This window comes from Myripristis murdjan, chromosome 6 (assembly GCF_902150065.1).
Source record: "Myripristis murdjan chromosome 6, fMyrMur1.1, whole genome shotgun sequence".
NCBI lineage: Eukaryota > Metazoa > Chordata > Actinopteri > Holocentriformes > Holocentridae > Myripristis > Myripristis murdjan.
Window position 1 is genome coordinate 5,659,295 of NC_043985.1, and position 21,210 is coordinate 5,680,504.

Sequence of the window (21,210 nt, forward strand, 5' to 3'; positions counted from 1 at the left end):
GATGCCAGCTTTCTTTTTTTAGGGTTTCATGCCTTCAGACTTTACGCTTTAGGGTGACCTTTGTGACTTTGTTTCCAAGCCGAACGTGAAAGAGTTAAAAGCAGGTGTGGGCTTGCACATCAGAGGAACCTGTTGAGCGGGCGTTTGTCTGGCCAGTGTGACGAGCAGCACAGACTCCACAGTCCGACGAGGTGTTTCGAGGCCATACAGACAGTAAGTGTAATGCTGCAGTGGTGATGCTTCAGCCGGGGCTTCTTACACTCATTTCCAGCCTGCTAATGACTGTTACTATCTCTTGCACTCATATCATGTGCATGTCTCTGTCTGGCACTTACAGCACACTGCCTTGCATATTAAAACTCATTGCCGGGAATATATCTGCTTTGTGACAGCTTTGCCTCCAAATCTATTATGTTATAGAACGCATATATGCACATTTTGGACTATCTTGCACTCTTTATAGGAATACTGGTTGCCAGGAATTCATGTCCTTCCGGAGTTATTCATGCAAGCCAGAAGGGCATGCAGCTCGATGTCGTTATTGTGGGAGAGACCAGGATTTTTTTTTTTTTTTTTTTTTTTGTGACAACCAATAGGGCCTAAACCTTCTCGCAAAATACTTACCAACACAATACGTGCTGCTTCAACATGCACTGAAGCAGCACTCTTACCCGGGCACTTCAGCCGTTGATGTTCATTCGGCTTTTATTTCTTTCCATTGACCACATGGCAGCCTGTGTAAGCACCTGCACATTTCAATGCCATGCTAAATTCATGAGCGATTGATATAATTAATGACTACAACCATGATGCAGATGATCATTCGTGCTGGAGGATGTGATGGCACAGACGGATGCCACTTCACCATGTATTTTTACAGCATTTTAAGAGGTGAGAAACGGCTGTGTTGGCAAGCGTTTCACAAAGCCCTTTTTGCCTCTAAAAAAAAAAAAAAAAAAAGCTTGTGGAGAATCACTTCTTGGAAGAAAGGCGTGTCCTTGTTACTCTTTCTCAATTCTGACAATAAACGGCACAAAATGATGCCATGTCTAAAATGCAGTTAAAATGCCTTTATGGCATTGACGTGGTTATGCTTAAACTTTTGAAAAAATTAATCAGGGAGTCAAACAGATGGTTTTAACCAAACAAAGCACTACCAGTGGAGTGTAAGGAAGCGCGGGACCCGTGTCCTGGCACTCTCTGGGAGGAGTTCACATATTATGTCTGTGTTTGCACTGGTTCCCCCGGGTGCTCAGGTTTCCTCCCACAGACATGCAGCTCAGGTAGGTGTGAATGTGATTATCTGTCTAGCTGTGTCAGATGTGCTGGCAAAGCTGCTCTGGGTGTTTCCCTGCCCAGTGCATGCTGGGATAGGCTCTAGGCTAGGCCCTCATGACCAGGAACACAAAAAAGTAACAACTGTATGCATTTAGCATTTTTACAACACTGTGATCTGTCTTTCACAAGGTTGCTAGTTAACATCAGCTCTGGAACAAATCTTAGCTTTAAGTTGGCAGAATGACAAAATTGATTCTTTTTTTTTGTTTGTTTGTTTTTAGATACCATATTCTTGAGTCAGTGAGCCCACAAAGCATGCAAACTATCTGTAAGCATAAATATCCCCCCAGTGCTTTTGTAGTCCTTTAAATCTCCTCCAGTGTATGGAGAGGGATCATATAGCCAATTACACTGAACTGTGCAGATTACAAAAAATATCAAGGGCCTTTTTGCCTCCAATTTGTGGTTTAGGCTGATAATACAGTTGTATTGTTACATAAAAATCCTGCTAGGTGCAGCTTTAAATATCAACAAATGTTATAAGCTGGGCGGGGACTCTATCAAGATAGTGGCCTGAATGGCTTTGGAGGATGAATCATATTCAATAACAGATCTGATCTTGCTTCTGGATCTTTTAGTTGTTTACTTTGCTGCTAACAAGCTGGACACCGCTCTGTCTAAACTTCCTCAGACACGGCATGTCAACAATAACCCAGCCACAGAGCTCACAAGCGAGCACCCTGCAGAGAAAAAAAAAATCAGAAAAATTGTGTAGTACCAAAGTATTCACTTCTGCCCAACACTATATGGCATGCATGATATATAAAATGTGCACTTGAGTTGCACAAACAGCATGCAAACACATACAAAACATGCACACGTAAACTGAAATCTTTTAGGTGTAGAGGGATACAAATCCGTTTTATCTTAACATCCCCGGAGGCTGCACATTGACAATGCTGCAGCCCGTTAGCTCTCGGTATACAGTACAGGCCAAAAGTTTGGACACACCTTCTCATTCAATGCGTTTTCTTTATTTTCATGACTATTTACATTGTAGATTCTAACTGAAGGAATCAAAACTATGAATGAACACATGTGGAGTTATGTACTTAACAAAAAAAGGTGAAATAACTGAAAACATGTTTTATATTCTAGTTTCTTCAAAATAGCCACCCTTTGCTCTGATTACTGCTTTGCACACTCTTGGCATTCTCTCCATGAGCTTCAAGAGGTCGTCACCTGAAATGGTTTTCCAACAGTCTCAGAGGTGTTTAGCACTTGTTGGCCCCTTTGCCTTCACTCTGCGGTCCAGCTCACCCCAAACCATCTGGATTGGGTTCAGGTCCGGTGACTGTGGAGGCCAGGTCATCTGCCGCAGCACTCCATCACTCTCCTTCTTGGTCAAATAGCCCTTACACAGCCTGGAGGTGTCTTTGGGGTCATTGTCCTGTTGAAAAATAAATGATCGTCCAACTAAACGCAAACCGGATGGGATGGCATGTCGCTGCAGGATGCTGTGGTAGCCATGCTGGTTCAGTGTGCCTTCAATTTTGAATAAATCCCCAACAGTGTCACCAGCAAAACACCACCACACCATCACACCTCCTCCTCCATGCTTCACAGTGGGAACCAGGCATGTGGAATCCATCCGTTCACCTTTTCTGCGTCTCATAAAGACACGGCGGTTGGAACCAAAGATCTCAAATTTGGACTCATCAGACCAAAGCACAGATTTCCACTGGTCTAATGTCCATTCCTTGTGTTTCTTGGCCCAAACAAATCTCTTCTGCTTGTTGCCTCTCCTTAGCAGTGGTTTCCTAGCAGCTATTTGACCATGAAGGCCTGATTTGCGCAGTCTCCTCTTAACAGTTGTTCTAGAGATGGGTCTGCTGCTAGAACTCTGTGTGGCATTTATCTGGTCTCTGATCTGAGCTGCTGTTAACTTGCGATTTCTGAGGCTGGTGACTCGGATGAACTTGTCCTCAGAAGCAGAGGTGACTCTTGGTCTTCCTTTCCTGGGTCGGTCCTCATGTGTGCCAGTTTCATTGTAGCGCTTGATGGTTTTTGCGACTCCACTTGGGGACACATTTAAAGTTTTTGCAATTTTCCAGACTGACTGACCTTCATTTCTTAAAGTAATGATGGCCACGCGTTTTTCTTTAGTTAGCTGATTGGTTCTTGCCATAATATGAATTTTAACAGTTGTCCAATAGGGCTGTCGGCTGTGTAGTAACCTGACTTCTGCACAACACAACTGATGGTCCCAACCCCATTGATAAAGCAAGAAATTCCACTAATTAACCCTGATAAGGCACACCTGTGAAGTGAAAACCATTTCAGGTGACTACCTCTTGAAGCTCATGGAGAGAATGCCAAGAGTGTGCAAAGCAGTAATCAGAGCAAAGGGTGGCTATTTTGAAGAAACTAGAATATAAAACATGTTTTCAGTTATTTCACCTTTTTTTGTTAAGTACATAACTCCACGTGTTCATTCATAGTTTTGATTCCTTCAGTGAGAATCTACAATGTAAATAGTCATGAAAATAAAGAAAACGCATTGAATGAGAAGGTGTGTCCAAACTTTTGGCCTGTACTGTACATGTCAATTGTTTTTCATGAAACCCTTGGATCCTGTTTAAATTCTGTTTATTCAATCCTGTTCAGTTTATGAACTTAAGTTTGCCAGTGTACGTATCCTGCCTGGCATTTTATTTGGACTTGTGCCTTTTTTACTTGCCTTTTGGATAATGGGATGGACTTTTTTTTCTTTTGTAAATTTCCTAAACCCTCCTGTTAAGTTGCTGATTTTACCTTTCGCCTGCCTTGGCCTGTTGCGTCTGCATTTGAGTCCCATCTGATCTGGATCATTAAAGTTCTCAAGATCTATGAGGGTGGGAGTGGCCTCTGAAGATTAAAATGAAGTAAGGAAATCCAAATAGTCACAAACTACTCAAACTTATAGTCTAATTATGCTTTTCACTTAATGTACACACTTTATTTCCTCGAGCCTCCTTAACTGTCAGACATCTGCAGATATTTAAATTTATGATGTTATTAAATGTATTAACATATCAGCTGCATAACTTTCAATTTAAACAGTGTTGTTCTCTGACTTGTGAAATCCATCAGTCATACAGAACTTTTTTTGTTTTGTTTTGTTCTCCAAGATGCTCAAAGCTGATCATTACACTAACCGCTAACCTAGTCGGGCAAGTTTTTGCTTTAAGCAGTGAATGCAAGTGTGGTGCATTCCATTATCAGGCCACGGCTGGCTGTCTGGGCATTTCCTCAAAAATGGAACAGGCTCAGTCCTGCCTTTCAGACCCGGGGCCAGTTGGAAACACAAAAGAGTCTGAGACAGATTACTGGTGGATATACTGCAGCGTATAGTGTGAGACTCAAAGGACTTTCCATGTGTTGTTCATCCCTTGTTTGTGCAAGAGAGACGCAGCTCACACTGCGAGACAGATACTGTTTCAAACTGTTGAGACAGGATGCATCCACCAAACCCAGAGATGGTATAACACAGCCACAGCCACTTTGCATGTGCAAGTTCTCTCTTTTCTCATTGCATTTTAGTAGCCCGGCCATTGAGTGGCATGGAGTTTTTTTTTTTTTTTTTTTGGTTTGTTATATTTGTTTGTTTTTATGGGCCACGCAGAAATAGCAAGGAACTGAGACAAATCTGTAACAAGCTATTTCAGTTCTCAAAAAAATAAGCAGACCATGCATACCATATATTTGAACCATGTCTGATCCCAGCAGTGTTGAGACATGATTATTTGAGACTGTCATTCTGTATTTCTTTGTGAACATTGCAGTTGGATGACACAGGGCCAGTTAGTGAACATTTGGGAGCAAAACTGTCCTCTGTGTCATGGAGGAGAGAGATCTGCATACTTCCATTTAACCGATTTGGTAACACATGTGCACAGTCTGTGTGTAATGCTGCCTGTTATTAAGTTTATATAAAGTAGCAAAATTATGCTCACAAGATGAATAAATAACATTAGTCTTTTGACAAAAAAAAAAAAAACAAGAAATATTTTATGTAAGTTATCACAATAGTTGTGATTCTTTCTCAACCAGAGAAGTGTAACTTGTGGTCTTCCTTCCTTTTTCTTTGTCGAAGTGTCATCACCTCGGTGTTGCACGGCATCAGGCAGCAAACCAGCGCTGTAACGTTCACTTTATGTATCTGATCTTAATCCTTATCTGATAACTGAAGCTAAGTTCATTCCTGTGTTGCAGTACAATGGATTACGGTAAGACCGATGTTTTATAACTTTGACCAAATCTTTCTTTTAGGTCGAAAAACTTCAATATGAGGAAAGCAGACACACCACTCTTTAAGCAGCAGTCTACCCCTTGCTTAGGGAGAGGTGAGTTTGTATGAACCTAATACACACACACGCAACACAACAGTAATACAAAACTAATATCGGTGGTCATTGCAGCAGCAGTGACCACCGATGATGCCTCACTGAAGGAACATGCACATGTTCAAACATCTGATCCTATTATGGCTTCTTGTCAGTAGTTGTGATCTCATCTGTTTGTGACAAATATCATTTGCATACATGTGTGCAGAATATGCTTTGGCAGTGGGTGAAAGGGTGTTAGCAATTGCCACTCAGATAGAAGGATTGCCACTGTGATGATATTTTACTTAAGCAGAAGTAAAAGCACTACTGTAAAACTAAGTGAAAACTAACTCATTTGGAAAACAGTAACTTTGTGAGATGCAATCTTTACCAATGAATTTCTAAAAGGAGATTCTTTTAACTGGGAATTTAGAAATTTCAAAGTGCGCCAAAAAAGTAAAGACAGATTGCTTTTCTACTCTGTGCTAACTGACCATTTTATTGTGAAAGGCCCCGCCATCTGTACGTTCATGAAGGTCTAGTCTCTGGTGCTGACAGAGAGCGTGTAAAATTTGCACTCTGCAGCGGATGGGACTTAAAATGTAGCTGAGTACACAGAAGTAGACAAAAAAGCTGCTTAATCACAGTTACATGAGTGAATGTAATGTAGTTATTTTCACACAGATAACTCAGCCCAGGTTGCTTCCACTTAGGATCAAAATACAAGAAAAACTGTTTTATGAAATTTAAAAGTCGCTACATGCAGGTAATTCCATCTTGTCATATGACTTCTAAGCTGCAAAGCATATTCTGTACATACTTATGCAACTGATATTTGTGACGGACAGATATGATCATGACTGTTAATGAGATGTTAAAATAGGACCACTGCGGTCCTTGAAATCCTCACTTTCACTCATAAAAAGATCTATTTATGCTGCAGCTGACCTGACACCAGTTGACACCCTGAGTGAATCTAACATCCGCCGCTCAGCCACTGCTGGACAAGGATTAAACCCCACGTCGCTCCATACAAACATTATTGCTCAACCAGTTTTTGTTTATAGCAGCAAATACTGTGGCGGTGCTGCACTGCTGACATTTTAAGGTGCTCTATTGGCCCAGTGCAAAGCTACAGAAATAGAAACAGCAAAGAGAGTGCAAAGCCAAATTATGTGTACTGGCATACGGCAAAAACAATTTGTGCTGCCACTACTTGTAGCAATGCACGTTGTTTTTTTTTTTTAATGTCAAATCAAGGTCCATGACTCTCAGACAGGATAGACAAAATACAAATTAATAGAAAATACATGAAACTAAGAAAATATATTCAGTACACAACAAATATAAGGAAAACATACAATATGGGGTATTTACAGCTTAAATACAGGATGATTTATGCTCACAGATAAAGCCAATAAAAATGTCTATAATAATAATCTGAGAGCGATTCAAGGGGCTTGACCATTAAAGGACCAGCTCACCTTGTTTACATTAGATTTGATTGGCTGACACACAGATCTACCTGAATAGGGCGTACACGAGGGTGCATGGGCCTTAATTGGGAGAGTAGAGCTGGAACAAAAACCTGCGGGACAGGGGGGCCTTGAGGACCGGGTTGGGAACCAGTCAGCACACTGCCACTCTGCAACAATCCAAACTATTCTCCTCACAGTTGTGTGTTTTACAGGATGAATGGAAGCTGTATGTTAATGTGTATCTCTCAATCATTTATTCTTCCTTTGCCAATCATGTATTGGTTCTCTTAATAGTTGGCAAAGCTCTCTTGTATGCCACATACATACATGTGAAGCTGTGTTTACCATATTCTATGCTCCTCCATGAGCCACATCAGCAATCAAAGTATCTTTTGATAGTAAGCTTATCCATGAGGTACTGTTTACTTTTGAAAAATAATGTAAAGCAAATCCATGCCCCCCCCCAAGCCTGAAATCCAGCTAAAGACACTTAAGCTACCTTTCTAAAATGGCCTCTCTGTTTCTTCAAATCCTAGAGAAGGGGGGAGTAAGACATTCAACTTCAGGGGGGAAATTAAAGCTAGTGAAATCCACTTTCCTGAGGCTGTAAGCATTCGAGAACATGCTCATTCCCTCTTCATTGCCCCATCTCAGAAGTAGAGAGTCGCCCACATGCTAGGAGCCAGTTGTGACATACCAGCTTGGATTAGCAGACTCTGTCACCCTGACGCTCTCAAAACCCTAAAATAGAGGAGTGGAGGGATACTCAAGACAGCAACAACCAGCAGCTGCATCATACATACAGGCACCGGACCAAATAAACAGCAGAGCAAAGCCTGACAGAGGCAGTTGGAGTGAAACACCAGAGCAGAGACACATCGTAGATACGAGGAGAACGAGACAGCAGATAGACTTGAGAACCATCTCAACAGTGGCAAGAGAAGCCAGCGGCAATCAAAGCTGAGAGTCAACATCAGGTGGCACACACAACAAGAAAATAGCGGAGCCGCAGCGAGAGCTAGGGACAGAGAGAAACAGAGGCAGACACATAAGTCTGCACAAGAAAACTGAAAAGTTTTCCAGAGGAGGCAGAGACTGAGAGAGCCAAACATGGCCCAAATCGCTACTGAAGGTAAGAGACAGACGGAGCTACCACTACTTCTGTGTAGTCACAATGGGGTACTGTGTCATGACAATTATGAGTAATTATAATGGCCAATGACTGCCTATGGCCTGCGGCACTAAGGTAGTCAGGTGTGACAGACGGTCCACTTTCTGAGTCCAAAGAAGACACAAATAAAGCAGATCATCAGCTGAAACGGGGGGGGCATTTCTTCAACTACTACTACCAGTTAAATGTGGTGACATGCTCACTTTTTATGGAATGTTTATGGAATGCAGAGGTTTAACCCTCTTACACAAGCACAAGAGTGAAAGGAGTCAGTTTTTACTGTACACATCAAAAGTGCTAATGTATACCTAGTGTACACCAACAGTCTAGTGCAGGTCAAGTTTCCAGAGACAGGATGTGGGTCGCGATTCTCGGCCATGAGGCTGCTCAGCTGTTCCAGTAAGAGAGCGATACACGTGCTGGGAAGGCTTGCCAGGAATGCAGGATGCCTGAGTGTGTTGGGCGAGGAACAGGCTGAAAACTGTCCCAGTGTGGGGGCACGGTGTCATCTGTGAAGGTGCCGGGATCGCTCAGAGTACTAGGACGGGTAGAGTTGCATGTCAACATTTAGTAGAAGGAGGAGGGAGGCAATGGCAGAGCTTGCAATTTGATACAGAGGTGCAGAATATACCCGTACTGTGCTTGTTGATTCACATAACTTCACGAGAACGGAATCGGGAGGCAGCCCAAAGTAGATTACTGGACACAGTGATGACATGGTGATCAGAATAGTCCAAGATCAGGGATGTTGGACAGCAACATAAGCTGTCACACCTACAGGCTTAAGCCAGGCAAGCCCCGAAACTATAATCAACTCTGATGTCCTACATCAAAGCATGAATGCGCAGAGTCAGAGCTGGAAATAGAACCATAATTAATGCCACTGGTATGACCAGCATCAGGTCATTTTGAATAAACACAACAGTTTTCCCACAAAAATGTCTTGGGAACCAAAGTAACGGAATGCAAATAACAGAGGCTATGTAACAGCAAGGGTCACAATTTCCCTTTCCATTTACAGTAAAAACACAGGAATTCCCCGGCGCTATCTGGAATCATCAAAAAAGGAAATTTCTGAGAGGAGCCACCCTGTTTGATTCTATAGATTAAATGTACCATGCAGCAGTGCAGTTGCAGAAAGGACAAAATCTCAGGGGAATGTTTTTTTTTAGGAAAAACTGTTATTCAACCCTGTCAGCTACAGAACGAATTAAAATGGGCCACGGCTAAATGAGCTCTGTGTTGCCCCAGTCCTCCTTTTCCCTGGTATACAGTGTTTACATGATCATTTACATGAAGGTAAGTTACATCAAGAGGTGCAATGAGGGTTGCCTGAATATTATGAGACTGTATGCACTGGAGAAGTAGGCATTCTTCCCCTTTTTTTTTTTTAGTTTGGTTAAGTCTCAGGCCTACCTCAGTGTTGTGTTGTCTTTGAAGTGTGACCTTCGATCCTCGGGGGTGAGAGGTGACCCTCCCAGTGAAGGGTGGCCATGCCAGTGATTGCTCGTGTTTACTGTAACCTGACTGAGATGCACGGAGCACATGCAGCCAGCACTGAAACATGAGTCAGCCACTGAAGACATGTTTACTAAGTTGAGGCGTTGCAAAACGTGTTGAGTGTATCACCGCTCACCCCCACCCCTTGCCTAAAACTTGGAAGTCTCACGATTACCTTACTGGTATTTGTTTAATGGCACCACTAAGATAATATTTTTCTTTCTTTAACTGCGGTAATATTTCATTTCATTACAGTTCATGTCCATGTTATTGCTCTACATCTTACTGTTACCTACATAAAACTGTGTTATTACATAAAAACTATAGTGACAAACAGGTTCCAACACAACATAGACCTACCACTGAATATTAGTAATTTCCTAGTAATCAAGGTGTTACCACAGTATTATTGTGAAGCAAGAAAATTGTAGCATATCATTGAGTTGTGCATATCACATCTACTCATACCATGATAATATCAACACAACAGCATGCTATAATGTTAAGTTATAATGCTTTAATGTTTAACACAAGAAAATGAGAGTTTAACAGGGAAAACAACAGCAACAACAAAAACACATGTGCTCATAATCCCCATTTAGCACCATTAAACATTTACTGTTGGTACACACAAGTTGAAGCTGAGTCTCCCACGGCTATCCCACCACTCATATCATTGCAAGATACTTTTTGGAGACCCAAGTCTGTGCAAGACAAGACAGCATTAAGAAAAACTCGAACTCTGCCTGCCTTCTAAGAGTTTGTGTTTCTCCGCTCCTGCAGAAATGCCCCGGCAGTTCCCCAAGATCTCACTGAATGAGATGGATGAGAAGGTGCGCCTGCTGGCAGAGAAGGTATACGCCTCAGCCCTGAAGGAGGAAGGCACTAAGGATGCCCTCTCCATGTTCACCGTGCCAGAGGACTGTCCCATCGGCCTGCATGAGAACAGGGAGCGGGAGCTGCAGAAGGAGCTGGCTGAGCAGCAGTCTGAGGAGACGACTAAGAGGTCACACGTTTTGTTTTGTTTTGTTTCACTCTAGATGCCTTTTGTTCCTATTGTACCTTTGCAGTTGCATCGCAGATCTCATTGCAGCCACGTCTGGCTCCATCATGGGGGTCCACTGGAGAAATGGCTGTCTGCAAATAATAGTGAAATAAAAAAGTAAAAACATGAAAAAGATGTAGGTCAGTTTAGTAATGTTATTACTAACAAGATTTGTTTTCAAAGGCTACAGGAACACAGGTTCCTATAGAGTCTTTAGCCCGAGAACCTCAGGTCCTATGGTGGATATCAGATCCAAGAACCCCAGGTTTACACTTGTGTCCTTGTGGAGAACACTCCTCTCAGGTTGTCTTCAAATGACCTTTTGCAGATACAGCGACTGATAACAGTAGGATAATATTTGTTACCTGTTGTGTGTCTTCCAGGAAGAAGAATTTTAAGATGAAGCGTTCGCAGTCAGTGTCTTTGCAGATACCTGTCAACGCTGACTGGGCTCTGGCTGTAGTTTCCCCTCTGCTCTCCCCTGCCACGCCAGAACCTTCTTTGCCAGAGAACATGCCAGAGTTTCAGAGGGTTACCATCAGCGGAGATTACTGTGCAGGGGTAAATGAGTTGCAAACTACAACTTGTTGATGTGAGGCTACATAATCTTCGCTGCAGTTCTGTCACACATCAAGCGTCCATCTAGTGACATGACTGACTGGTCTTTATGTCTATGACAGTATGACAGTCAAGTGTACACTTCATAGGAGTAGTCACACTAGCCAAATACAGCTTAAAAATCGGATATGCTGAAATGAATGACGTTCGATGACACATTTAAAGGGCCTGTTTGTCAATCATGGACTTTATATTTGGACATGACGTGGTAAATTTGTCGGCCATGCCAAATCGAGTTGAATTTATGTAGTCTGACCCCGGCATTAAGCTCTGCCCAAACAGCCAAGTTGCATATGCAGAAATGCAACCATCTGGCCCAAGAGCTCCATTATGGCTGCCGGTGGGTGTGTTACATTAATCGGACAGCAATATGTTTTGCAAAACATCAGAAATGCTGTCTGCCAAACTTGAATTCTTAGTGTCACAGTAAAATCTGAAATATTTGAATTCACCTGGGAAACAGGCTTTTAAAAGGTGATGCTTCCTCCATGTCCAGATCACAGTTGAGGATTATGAGCAGGCAGCCAAGAGCCTCCTGACAGCTCTGTTCATCAGAGAGAAGTACTCCAGGCTGGCCTACCACCGCTTCCCCAGGACCACCGCCCGCTTCCTCCGCACCGCTGCAAACGAAAAGTGGAGGGAGGAGGACGAGATCTTGCCAGGTGGGGGTTCAAAAGATGATGATTAAAATTCTATTTAAAAAAAGTCATTTTCCTCATGTAATTTTTGTTCCATTTTTGTTCCATATTTACACACCTCATCCAAGAAATGGATACACACTTTCAATGTTTGGCTAAATCTGTTTTTATTGTTCAACCAATCAGCATCAAGCTCTTAACTGGATCAGATGTGTAAGAATAGAATAACTGGGATCAGTCGTAGCAGGACAGGTGCTTGAGGACTGGCTTTAGAGCTGCTGCTGCAGAAATAATGTTTAGAGTAAAAAGAAGAGCTGGGTTGTTAGCATGAGCAGCCACAGCTACGCTGACTAAACAGGAAAAGAGAAGAACATCACCTACACAAAGTGTCAAAGTGATTCTACCACAGGCAACGCTTAAACACCACAAGAAAGACTGCATAGTGCCAATGATGTCATCAAATGACAAAATCCGGCCATTGTGGTCTGGGAACCAAGACTTTTAAATGTTGCTTGAGGAGCTAAAACTTTTATTCCCATTGTACCTGCGTATTTTATTCTGCTTTAATCCAAGCAAGATTAATCAAATAAATTTAACCACAGTATTGTCATTGTCTTTGTTTATCCACTCCCATCACTTGTAGACATCTGCCCTTGCCCTCATGAGGGAGAGGATCCCTACTCCATGGAGGGCATTCCAGAGAACTTGAACTATGAGCTGAAGATGAAGGATGGCATAGTGTATGTCTACGACAACGCCGAGGCCCTGAAACAGGAGCTCCCTCACAGCCTTCCTTACCCCGACCTGGAGACCTTTGCCATTGACATGAGCCATGTCCTTGCCATGATAGCAGATGGCCCAACGTGAGAACACAAATTTTATTGTATATTGTAGAGCGCATAAGCGCACATTTACAATTTGCGAAAAACGATTGTGACCACATATCTTGCAAGGCCCTTCTTGACAGGGAAAATCCAGGCGGGGACAACAAATACCTCTGTCCTTTCCCTCAAAAACTACCGTTAATGTGCCCTCTATTGCATTTAAGAAGACTGATCATACTAGGTAGCTACCTGCTTTGAATTCCTGTAACTGTACAAGGGGGCGGTGCTGAAAAAGAACATGCATGCTCAAGAAAATTGCTGGTTAAACAAAAACTAGACTTTACGTTCCACAGGACATGAACTGATGTTATGTTGCCTTCCACGAAAGTGTTTTGATGTTGAACTGATGAATGCTGAATTGATGTTATGTTGTTTGCAGGAAAACCTACTGCCATAGACGGCTGAACTTCTTGGCCTCAAAATTTTACCTTCATGAGATGTTGAATGAAATGGCAGAGCTCAAAGAGCTGAAGAGTGTCCCACACAGAGATTTCTACAATGTTAGAAAGGTTGGTTGGTCTTATGGCCTCAATTTCACATAAACCATATTATGTAAAAAAAAGTGTGTAATCAGACCTGCTCTTTCCATAAAAGATCTACTCACAGTAACCCTAGGCCTAGGGACCTGGTCTCACTACACAAACAAGAAGTGGACGCACTTTTTATGATGTAGAAAACAGTTTATGGATGCAACTTGTCCAAGTAAGCTGTGCAAGCTGTGATGGTTCATGTCTCATCAGGTGGACACACACATCCATGCTGCTGCCTGCATGAACCAGAAGCATCTGCTGAGGTTTATCCAGGACACCTACCAGACAGAGGCGGACCGCGTGGTCCTGGAGAAGGGCGGAAAGAAGATCACCCTCAAGCAAGTGTTCGACAACCTCGCTATGGACCCCTACGACCTCACTGTGGACTCGCTGGACGTGCACGCTGTAAGAGCAAAATCTCGACTTTGGTACTAAAGTTCCTAGAAGATCCAGCAGCGCTCCAATAATGGTCTGCATCACGTTTAGGTTGCAGTGTGTCTAGAAATACAAAGTTGATGATGTCAAGAGCTGTTGGCTGTGTCCATTTTATCCATATGTTGATATCAGTGATTGCATACTGAGTCTTAAGTTTTGCCATCCTGTGTTTGTTGACACAGGTGTTGATGCATTTCATAAGATGCTATGCAATTATTTCTTGGGGCTGCAGGCGAAGCCGTCTGAACGTGTTATCCAGACATAATCAATACTGTAATGTTGCTGGAAGGGAAATGCAATCATCTGTGCATGAGATTCATCCCAAATTATTCTCCCAGGGAAGGCAAACATTTCATCGGTTTGACAAGTTCAACTCCAAATACAACCCTGTGGGAGCCAGTGAGCTGCGAGAGATTTACTTGAAAACAGACAACTACATCAAAGGGGAATACTTTGCACGCCTCATCAAGGTACAGTCCAACTAAAAAACACAAACACTGCTCAACTTGATCTTTTTGCCTTTCCGTTTTAAGATCTCTTCCTCTACCATACATGTACAGTGCATGCAGCGTCTTGGTAAAACACTCTGGGTGGGATCATGATTATTAGAAAGGTGCTAATTGGAGCATGTATAGCCTATTTTTCTCCTCTGTCAAGTTTATTTGAAATGACAAATTGCTTTGAAGGCGCACTGAATGACATTGCAAACTTCCTGTGGTTTTGTGTCTGTGGCAGGAAGTGGCTCATGAGCTGGAGGAGAGTAAGTACCAGCACGCAGAGCCTCGTCTGTCAATCTATGGCCGCTCTGCTGATGAGTGGGAGAACCTGGCCACCTGGTTCATCCAGCATAAAGTCCACTCGCCCAACATGCGCTGGATGATCCAAATTCCCAGAATCTAGTAAGTGCTAAAGGAAAGTACCAATACTTACATGAGAAAGCATGTACACTCCGAACCCTTGCCAAAATATTTTCCTCAATTTATACATAGCCTTTTGGAAGAAACCTTTATGACCTGTCAGTGGATGAGTAGATAAATATTGATGTCTATGTTGCCAAGATGTTGGCTCTCAGTCCTTGTTAGGTCATACCAGAGGGGGGCTTCATAAAACACAAAAGTAGGGCGGTAGAGGTGATTTTGATTCCAGTGAAAAGGATGCAGGTCAGATATAACATAATTCAGTTTGATATTTCTTAATGGACAAATGATGAATGCTCATGTTGTCTGTATGGGGAAATGCACTGACAGCCTGCCTATATCTTGCAGTGACATTTTCAGGTCAAAGAAACTGATACCGCACTTTGCCAAGATGCTGGAGAACATTTTCCTCCCTCTCTTTGAGGCCACAGTCAATCCACAGAAGAACAAAGCAACACACGTATTCTTAAAATACGTAAGTTGTAGTTTTTTTTTTCATGGTGGAATGAGTAAGAAAAAAAATGTATTTGTTTTTTGGAAGAGCATAGGCTCATCCAAAATATCAGGAGGGATATATAGGAGGGATAAATAATGCTGTATCAATCTGTTTTTTTTCTCTGCTGTCTTGTAGGTGACGGGGTTCGACAGTGTGGACGATGAGTCCAAACACAGCGATCACATGTTCTCCTACAAAAGCCCCAAGCCTGAGGAGTGGACCACAGAGGGCAACCCTCCTTACAGCTACTACCTGTTCCACATGTACGCCAACATCATGGTGCTCAACAACCTGCGCAAGTAAGTCCTGCAACACCAACCTAACAACACTTAAAGGACCAGGAAAATAGCTCCTGGGGAAGTGATGATCAGTTCTGTGGTTTATGAAAAGTAATGACTTTGTTAGCCACAGAAGCAGAGCATTATAAGGTGGGTGCTTCAACCAAAAAGTCAAATTTGAAAAGCGAGGGATATTATTTTATATAGCATAGTTTGTTCCAACTTTGGTCAAATATGGGGTAAGTGCAGTAAACCTGTAAACCCCTGTAGTGCACAGGAATGTCTGAATTTTAATGTAAATGAACGATCATTACAGTGTATAATTCTACCAAGTAATTCTAAACTTTTTAAAACTCTGCGTCACTTGCGTCTGGGTCTTGTGCTGCATTTTGTAACACATCATTCTGTGTGTGTGTGCAGGGAGCGAGGACTGAACACCTTCCAGTTTCGTCCTCACTGCGGTGAGGCCGGTTCCATCACCCACCTGGTGTCAGCCTTCCTCACGGCAGACAACATCTCCCACGGCCTCAACCTCAAGAAGGTGGGCTCTTGGGATTTGACAAATGTGGATGTCCATAGCAACATTGATATATTGGATTAAAACTGCTAACAGCTGATATTTTGTGCCAGTACTCAAAATCAGGCCAGACAATTTTTGCTTTTTTTTAATTACGCAATCCGGTGTTTCTCCCAGAAAGCTGTTCTTTTCAGGATGGGAAAGACTCTAAAAGAAGCATGCCATGAGAAAATAACACTGGCCAATGAAATCCAAGATAATGATAACAACATAAACGTATACAGTACTCAGTACACCAGAGGATTTTTCACAGGAGTCATACATGGCATTTTGAAGCTGATCTCTTTGCTCACTTGACTGTGATGTCTCTACGTGTCCCTCCCCAGAGTCCAGTGTTGCAGTACCTGTACTACCTGGCCCAGGTGCCCATTGCCATGTCCCCACTAAGCAACAACAGCCTGTTCCTCGAATACTCCAAGAACCCACTGCGAGAGTTTCTCCACAAAGGCTTGTGTGTGTCGCTGTCCACTGACGACCCCATGCAGTTCCACTACACCAAGGTCAGACCCACAGGGGCGAGCATGGGCCTGTTCAGTCATGATACGAATGTAGTGGAAGTCATCTTGGTGAAATTGGTGCAAACTAAGAGCAAACAAACTGACAGAGACACATAAGTATGCAGTGTGTACTAATTAGTTTGCACCAATTAGTTTTCCTGCAAAACAAAGATTGGCGTATACTATGCACTAATGCATGTAGTGCAGGAAAAGTAGGACCTCACATATGGCACGATGGGACAGTGCAAGAGAAGACTGAGCAGAGGTGTGTGTCCGGTGCATGGACGTGTGTAACATTCAGAAAACAAATCTGTTCAAGAAAGGGCCAGGTTCACTGCACAGTTTAAGCCTGCAATTTCTTCAGCTATATTGTCTCAGGGCCTTGAAAACCCTTGAACATCTGAGAAATTGAGAAAAATGATACACATGGACATCCAACAATCAATACCTTGGATGCTGAGGAAAAACCCTGTGGTGATTTTGTGAAAATGAAGGATTTCACCAGGATTTTTGACTTGACAAATACTGAGTAAAAAGTCTCTCTGATGTCTAATTTAGACCAATGATAAATCATACCCCAAAACATACCATCTTTCAGTCCTCAAATGTCACTAAAGACACTAAAAGTCATTGAAAAGCCTTCAGTATATGGATGGTAGATGCTAAATGACCTCAAGTAAACAAGGGTTGTGTTACCAAATCAGTCTGGCGTCACTGTGCTCTTGCCACTTCCACAATGAAGATAAGCACACTGTAAAGGGGAACTAAGCCTTGCAAACGCTCCCTCTTAGATCAAGTTGGACTTAAGCTTGTAGTAAAATTATAATCTTCATGTCAAGTTAGCAACGGCCCTGGAAAGAAATATAGAAAAATGAGTCTTAATTTTGCGACATGGTCTTGAATCACCCATTTGGGAGGTATTTTATAATAATGGCTCTTCCTTCACTTATTTTTTAATAGCAATTCATTACTTTTCCACCCCCACAGGAGGCCCTGATGGAGGAATATGCCATTGCAGCCCAGCTGTGGAAGCTGAGCACCTGTGATGTGTGTGAGATAGCGAGGAACAGTGTGCTGCAGAGCGGCCTCTCTCATCAGGTACGGTCCTACAGCTCCTCCACATCTCTAATGTGAGGATAAAGGGTTTGAGATGGGACGTTTGGTGGTTTGAATCTCCAAACTCAAAGGTGGACGATGCAAGACAGGGTCAACTGAAGCAAATAGCCATTGGTTGACAAAAAAATAAAAAGCACACAATTTGATGTTTGAGGCTATGTGGTTCTTGTTGATGGACCAACTTGCTGATAGTTTGTGCTGGTTCCACTGTTTTGTTTTGTTTTTTTAAGTTTATGAGGTTATTGATTAGGTTCCTCACATCATTTGTTGTGTGTGCTGCAATGAACTCTTCGCAGTTAGCAACAGCAATTTTGCATAATGCATGCACCTTTAAGAACTAAAGTGCCAAAGTGCCACTGAGCAAAGCACTTAAAGCTGCACTTGACTTGACTTTTTTGTGAAGTCTCAATTGTCTTATCCACATAACTAACAGAGGGACTGCAATAAAGATAAGCGTCCCATTTACACTAATCGAGACCCTTTCCCCCTATTGTTCCAAATTAAACTTTGGTTTGCCGTCCTTATCCTGAGTTGCACTCCCTCTGCTGCACAATCCTAGCCTCATTTATCCAGGCTCAAAAAATCTCCTGTCTCCCTCCCTTCAATTTGCATCACCAATTCTGGACCAAAACTTAATCTAATTGGTAAAGTCACTAAAGAATTCACAGCTTGCACCTCCAGTCAACTGGTCGGTCCATTTCATGAAATCACTGGTATTGGCTGATATTTCCTGCATCTTGCACACTCAGGAGCTTCCAAACTGTTGCCAGCTTATACAGTGAGTATACAGTAAATACTTTTTGGGATGAGCAACACCTCCTGCCCACTTAGTAACACCTTTCTTAAAATAGCTCCATGCTGATAGCTGGCAGAACCATCCAAAATGAAATTTTGTCCCTCAAGCTCATATTCCTTCTGCCAGTGTCTCGGTACAGGGGTGAAACATTCAGTAGGGCAGCAGGACGGCCAAGTGGGACAGCTTGTCCTGTAACTTATAGGTCAAAGGTTCAGTCTCTGCAAAAGTCAATGGGTCCACAACCAGTCACGAGTCTGCCTAATCATTTGCTCCAAGTCACTATGGACATGTGCATCAGCTAAATGTCGAAAAATATTTTAAGACGTCCTATCTGTTTCCACTCCTCTCTGCAGGAAAAGAAACACTTCATTGGCTCCAACTACCTGCAGGACGGACCAGAGGGCAACGATATTCGGCGGACCAATGTAGCTCAAATCCGTTTGGCCTACCGCCACGAGACGCTGTGCAACGAGCTCAGTTTTCTGGTGGACGCGGTCAAAACCGAGGCTGGCTCCGCACCAGCTGAGTGATTCACCATGCCAAGAGGAACGGTTTCTGAATACGTCCTGAGGGACAAAGGGACACTGGTTAGACAGCAAGCTAGATTTCTCACACCTTCTTATCAGTCCTCCTCACCCTGATCTGAAAAGAGGCGTTGAGGTATTTTATGAGGACCTCGGTGTGGGAATTTTGGATTGGAACATTTTATATGGTGTAAACTTGACCTTTGGAACCTATTTTATAGTGTGGAGGAACTTCTCCAAACACCCCAGACATTTTGTGTTTCACTTTAACCCTGTAAACTTGTGATCTCCACTACAATTTAAAATAAAGTACTGTGGGTCTCAACAAAGCAGTGACCCCTCTGGTGGGACCGACAGAGTTGAAGAAGTTAAGGTGATATGGGCCCAATTTGCTATAATAGGCCTAGATTATCTAGGACTTGATTTGGGATTGCATATGTGAGAAAGCACTAGTCACCAAACCTGTCTTAGAAGTGACTCATCCAGAGGCAGCAGAGGCTTGTTCAACCAGAGGCTGACAGAACAGAACTGTGTTCTCTAACACAGCGGGACGGGCACCACAACATGCAAATAATGTCCATCTATGGTGATTATATTTGGCCCCATGGAGGGCTCTCTTATCAGGTTAAATGCTGATTATTTTGTGTGTGTCACTGGTGTGTTTGCATGTTCCAAAGACTAATTTGACTAAGTCTGGTTTGGTGAGGGCTTTGCTATGAAATGAGTATCCATCACAAGCCCCTTTATTAGTTCAGACTTACAAATTATATTAGATATTTAGATATACTTTATTAGTGCCAAAAGGGAAATTTGTCTTGGACAAGTCTAATACATCACAGTGATTGTCTTATTTTTATCTTCTCCGCTCCCCTATTTTCATCGAGAGAGGGGAACAGGTTACAACATTTTCTGGCATTAAGGACCCTGCAAACTATGTGCAAAATAGACCACAGACCAATCACTTGAGAGGACTGTGTCCTAAGGAATCCCTTCTACAAATATTTTTGTTAGGTGGAAAGAAACCAAAAGTTAGTCATATATTTAGTTGCCTGTTAGCAGAATATCTCAATAACATGTGTACAGATGTCCATCAACCTTTGTGGATAGAGAAAAGTAGAGTAGATTTGGGGGGTAATCCTGATCTGGAATGATTACTGTTTCAGCTCTAACTATACAGCAGGAGTGTCCGACCATATGCCATGAAGGGCCGAGAGGCTCCAGGTTTTCATTTCAAACAAAAACATTACCAGGTGATTTCACTGATCGCCTCACTTTAAAGCAGAGAGGAGAAACCAATCAGAGAAATCACCCAGTGAAGTTTTTGGTTGGAATGAAAACCTGCAGCCTCTGGGCCCTCCGTGGCACCAGTCTGACACCCCTGCTATAGAGAACTGAATTTTGAGATGTTTACAGGATCAAAAAAATGAATGATATCAAATTTTTCTATTTTTTTCTTCTTTTTACATATACTAAATTAAAGTCCTTATTATTATTAATAATATATATATTTTTTACTCAGCAATGCCTTGCTGCACTCGGAGTTAGACAGCATCACACATGGGTGCTGCACAGTGCACTGGTCCTCTACTTACTGCTGACTGCTGTGCAGGGAGAAACTCTTTTACAACTTTCCCCACCAACATCTAACCAGCTACCTTTTAATTCAGGTTCATTTTGCCTAAAGCTCCCAAGGCTTGAACATGTTACAGACTTCTCCATTTTTCTAACTTTAATTTGTTTTGTGGAAATGATACATTCTTTTCATATTCAACCCTGACTCAGTCAGATTCACACAGGCAGACTCTGACTACAGCCATGATTACAGCACTGCTTCTCAGTCTTAGCTGTCCAGACCCAGAAAGCTGATGGTTTTCTGTTCTACCAGCTAACTAACAGCGCTCATCTGGCATCTCAGGTGTCAAGTCAGTCCCTGATTTAATGGTTAAAATGAAAACCAGCAGGGCTCTGTGTCTTGGGGACCAGGGATGAGTATCACTGGTCAGTGTGTGTTTTGTGCAAGCAGGCCTCTGCAGGCCACCTAGTGGTGTAGGACAGCTGTTACAGA

General features: G+C 42.6%; 1 protein-coding gene across 3 annotated transcripts; it reads left to right on the top strand.

The window, feature by feature from the left end:
- The first annotated feature begins 3 nt into the window (after nt 1-3).
- Nucleotides 4-20,381, top strand: ampd3b (adenosine monophosphate deaminase 3b). Of its 3 annotated transcripts, XM_030054618.1 has the most exons (16): nt 4-213; nt 5,590-5,663; nt 10,578-10,800; nt 11,223-11,400; nt 11,954-12,119; nt 12,739-12,958; nt 13,359-13,488; nt 13,720-13,914; nt 14,283-14,414; nt 14,680-14,843; nt 15,210-15,336; nt 15,493-15,656; nt 16,056-16,176; nt 16,539-16,712; nt 17,697-17,807; nt 18,975-20,381. In XM_030054618.1, the coding sequence occupies exons 2-16, from the start codon at nt 5,606-5,608 to the stop codon at nt 19,149-19,151; spliced, it is 2,340 nt and encodes a 779-aa protein (XP_029910478.1). In that variant the 5' UTR covers nt 4-213; nt 5,590-5,605; the 3' UTR covers nt 19,152-20,381. The 3 variants fall into 3 exon arrangements, with proteins under 3 accessions (XP_029910478.1, XP_029910480.1, XP_029910479.1); XM_030054620.1 differs by lacking the exons at nt 4-213; nt 5,590-5,663 and adding an exon at nt 5,517-5,546; XM_030054619.1 differs by lacking the exons at nt 4-213; nt 5,590-5,663 and adding an exon at nt 8,189-8,255.
- The last annotated feature ends 829 nt before the right edge of the window (nt 20,382-21,210 follow it).

Bases quoted from the DNA above. Each gene is read 5' to 3' on its own strand.
- ampd3b (XM_030054618.1), top strand. From the start codon at position 5,606: ATGAGGAAAGCAGACACACCACTCTTTAAGCAGCAGTCTACCCCTTGC. The intron at 12,959-13,358 runs GTGAGAACACAA...TGTTGTTTGCAG, and splicing joins ATGATAGCAGATGGCCCAAC to GAAAACCTACTGCCATAGAC. The intron at 13,915-14,282 runs GTAAGAGCAAAA...TTATTCTCCCAG, and splicing joins ACTCGCTGGACGTGCACGCT to GGAAGGCAAACATTTCATCG.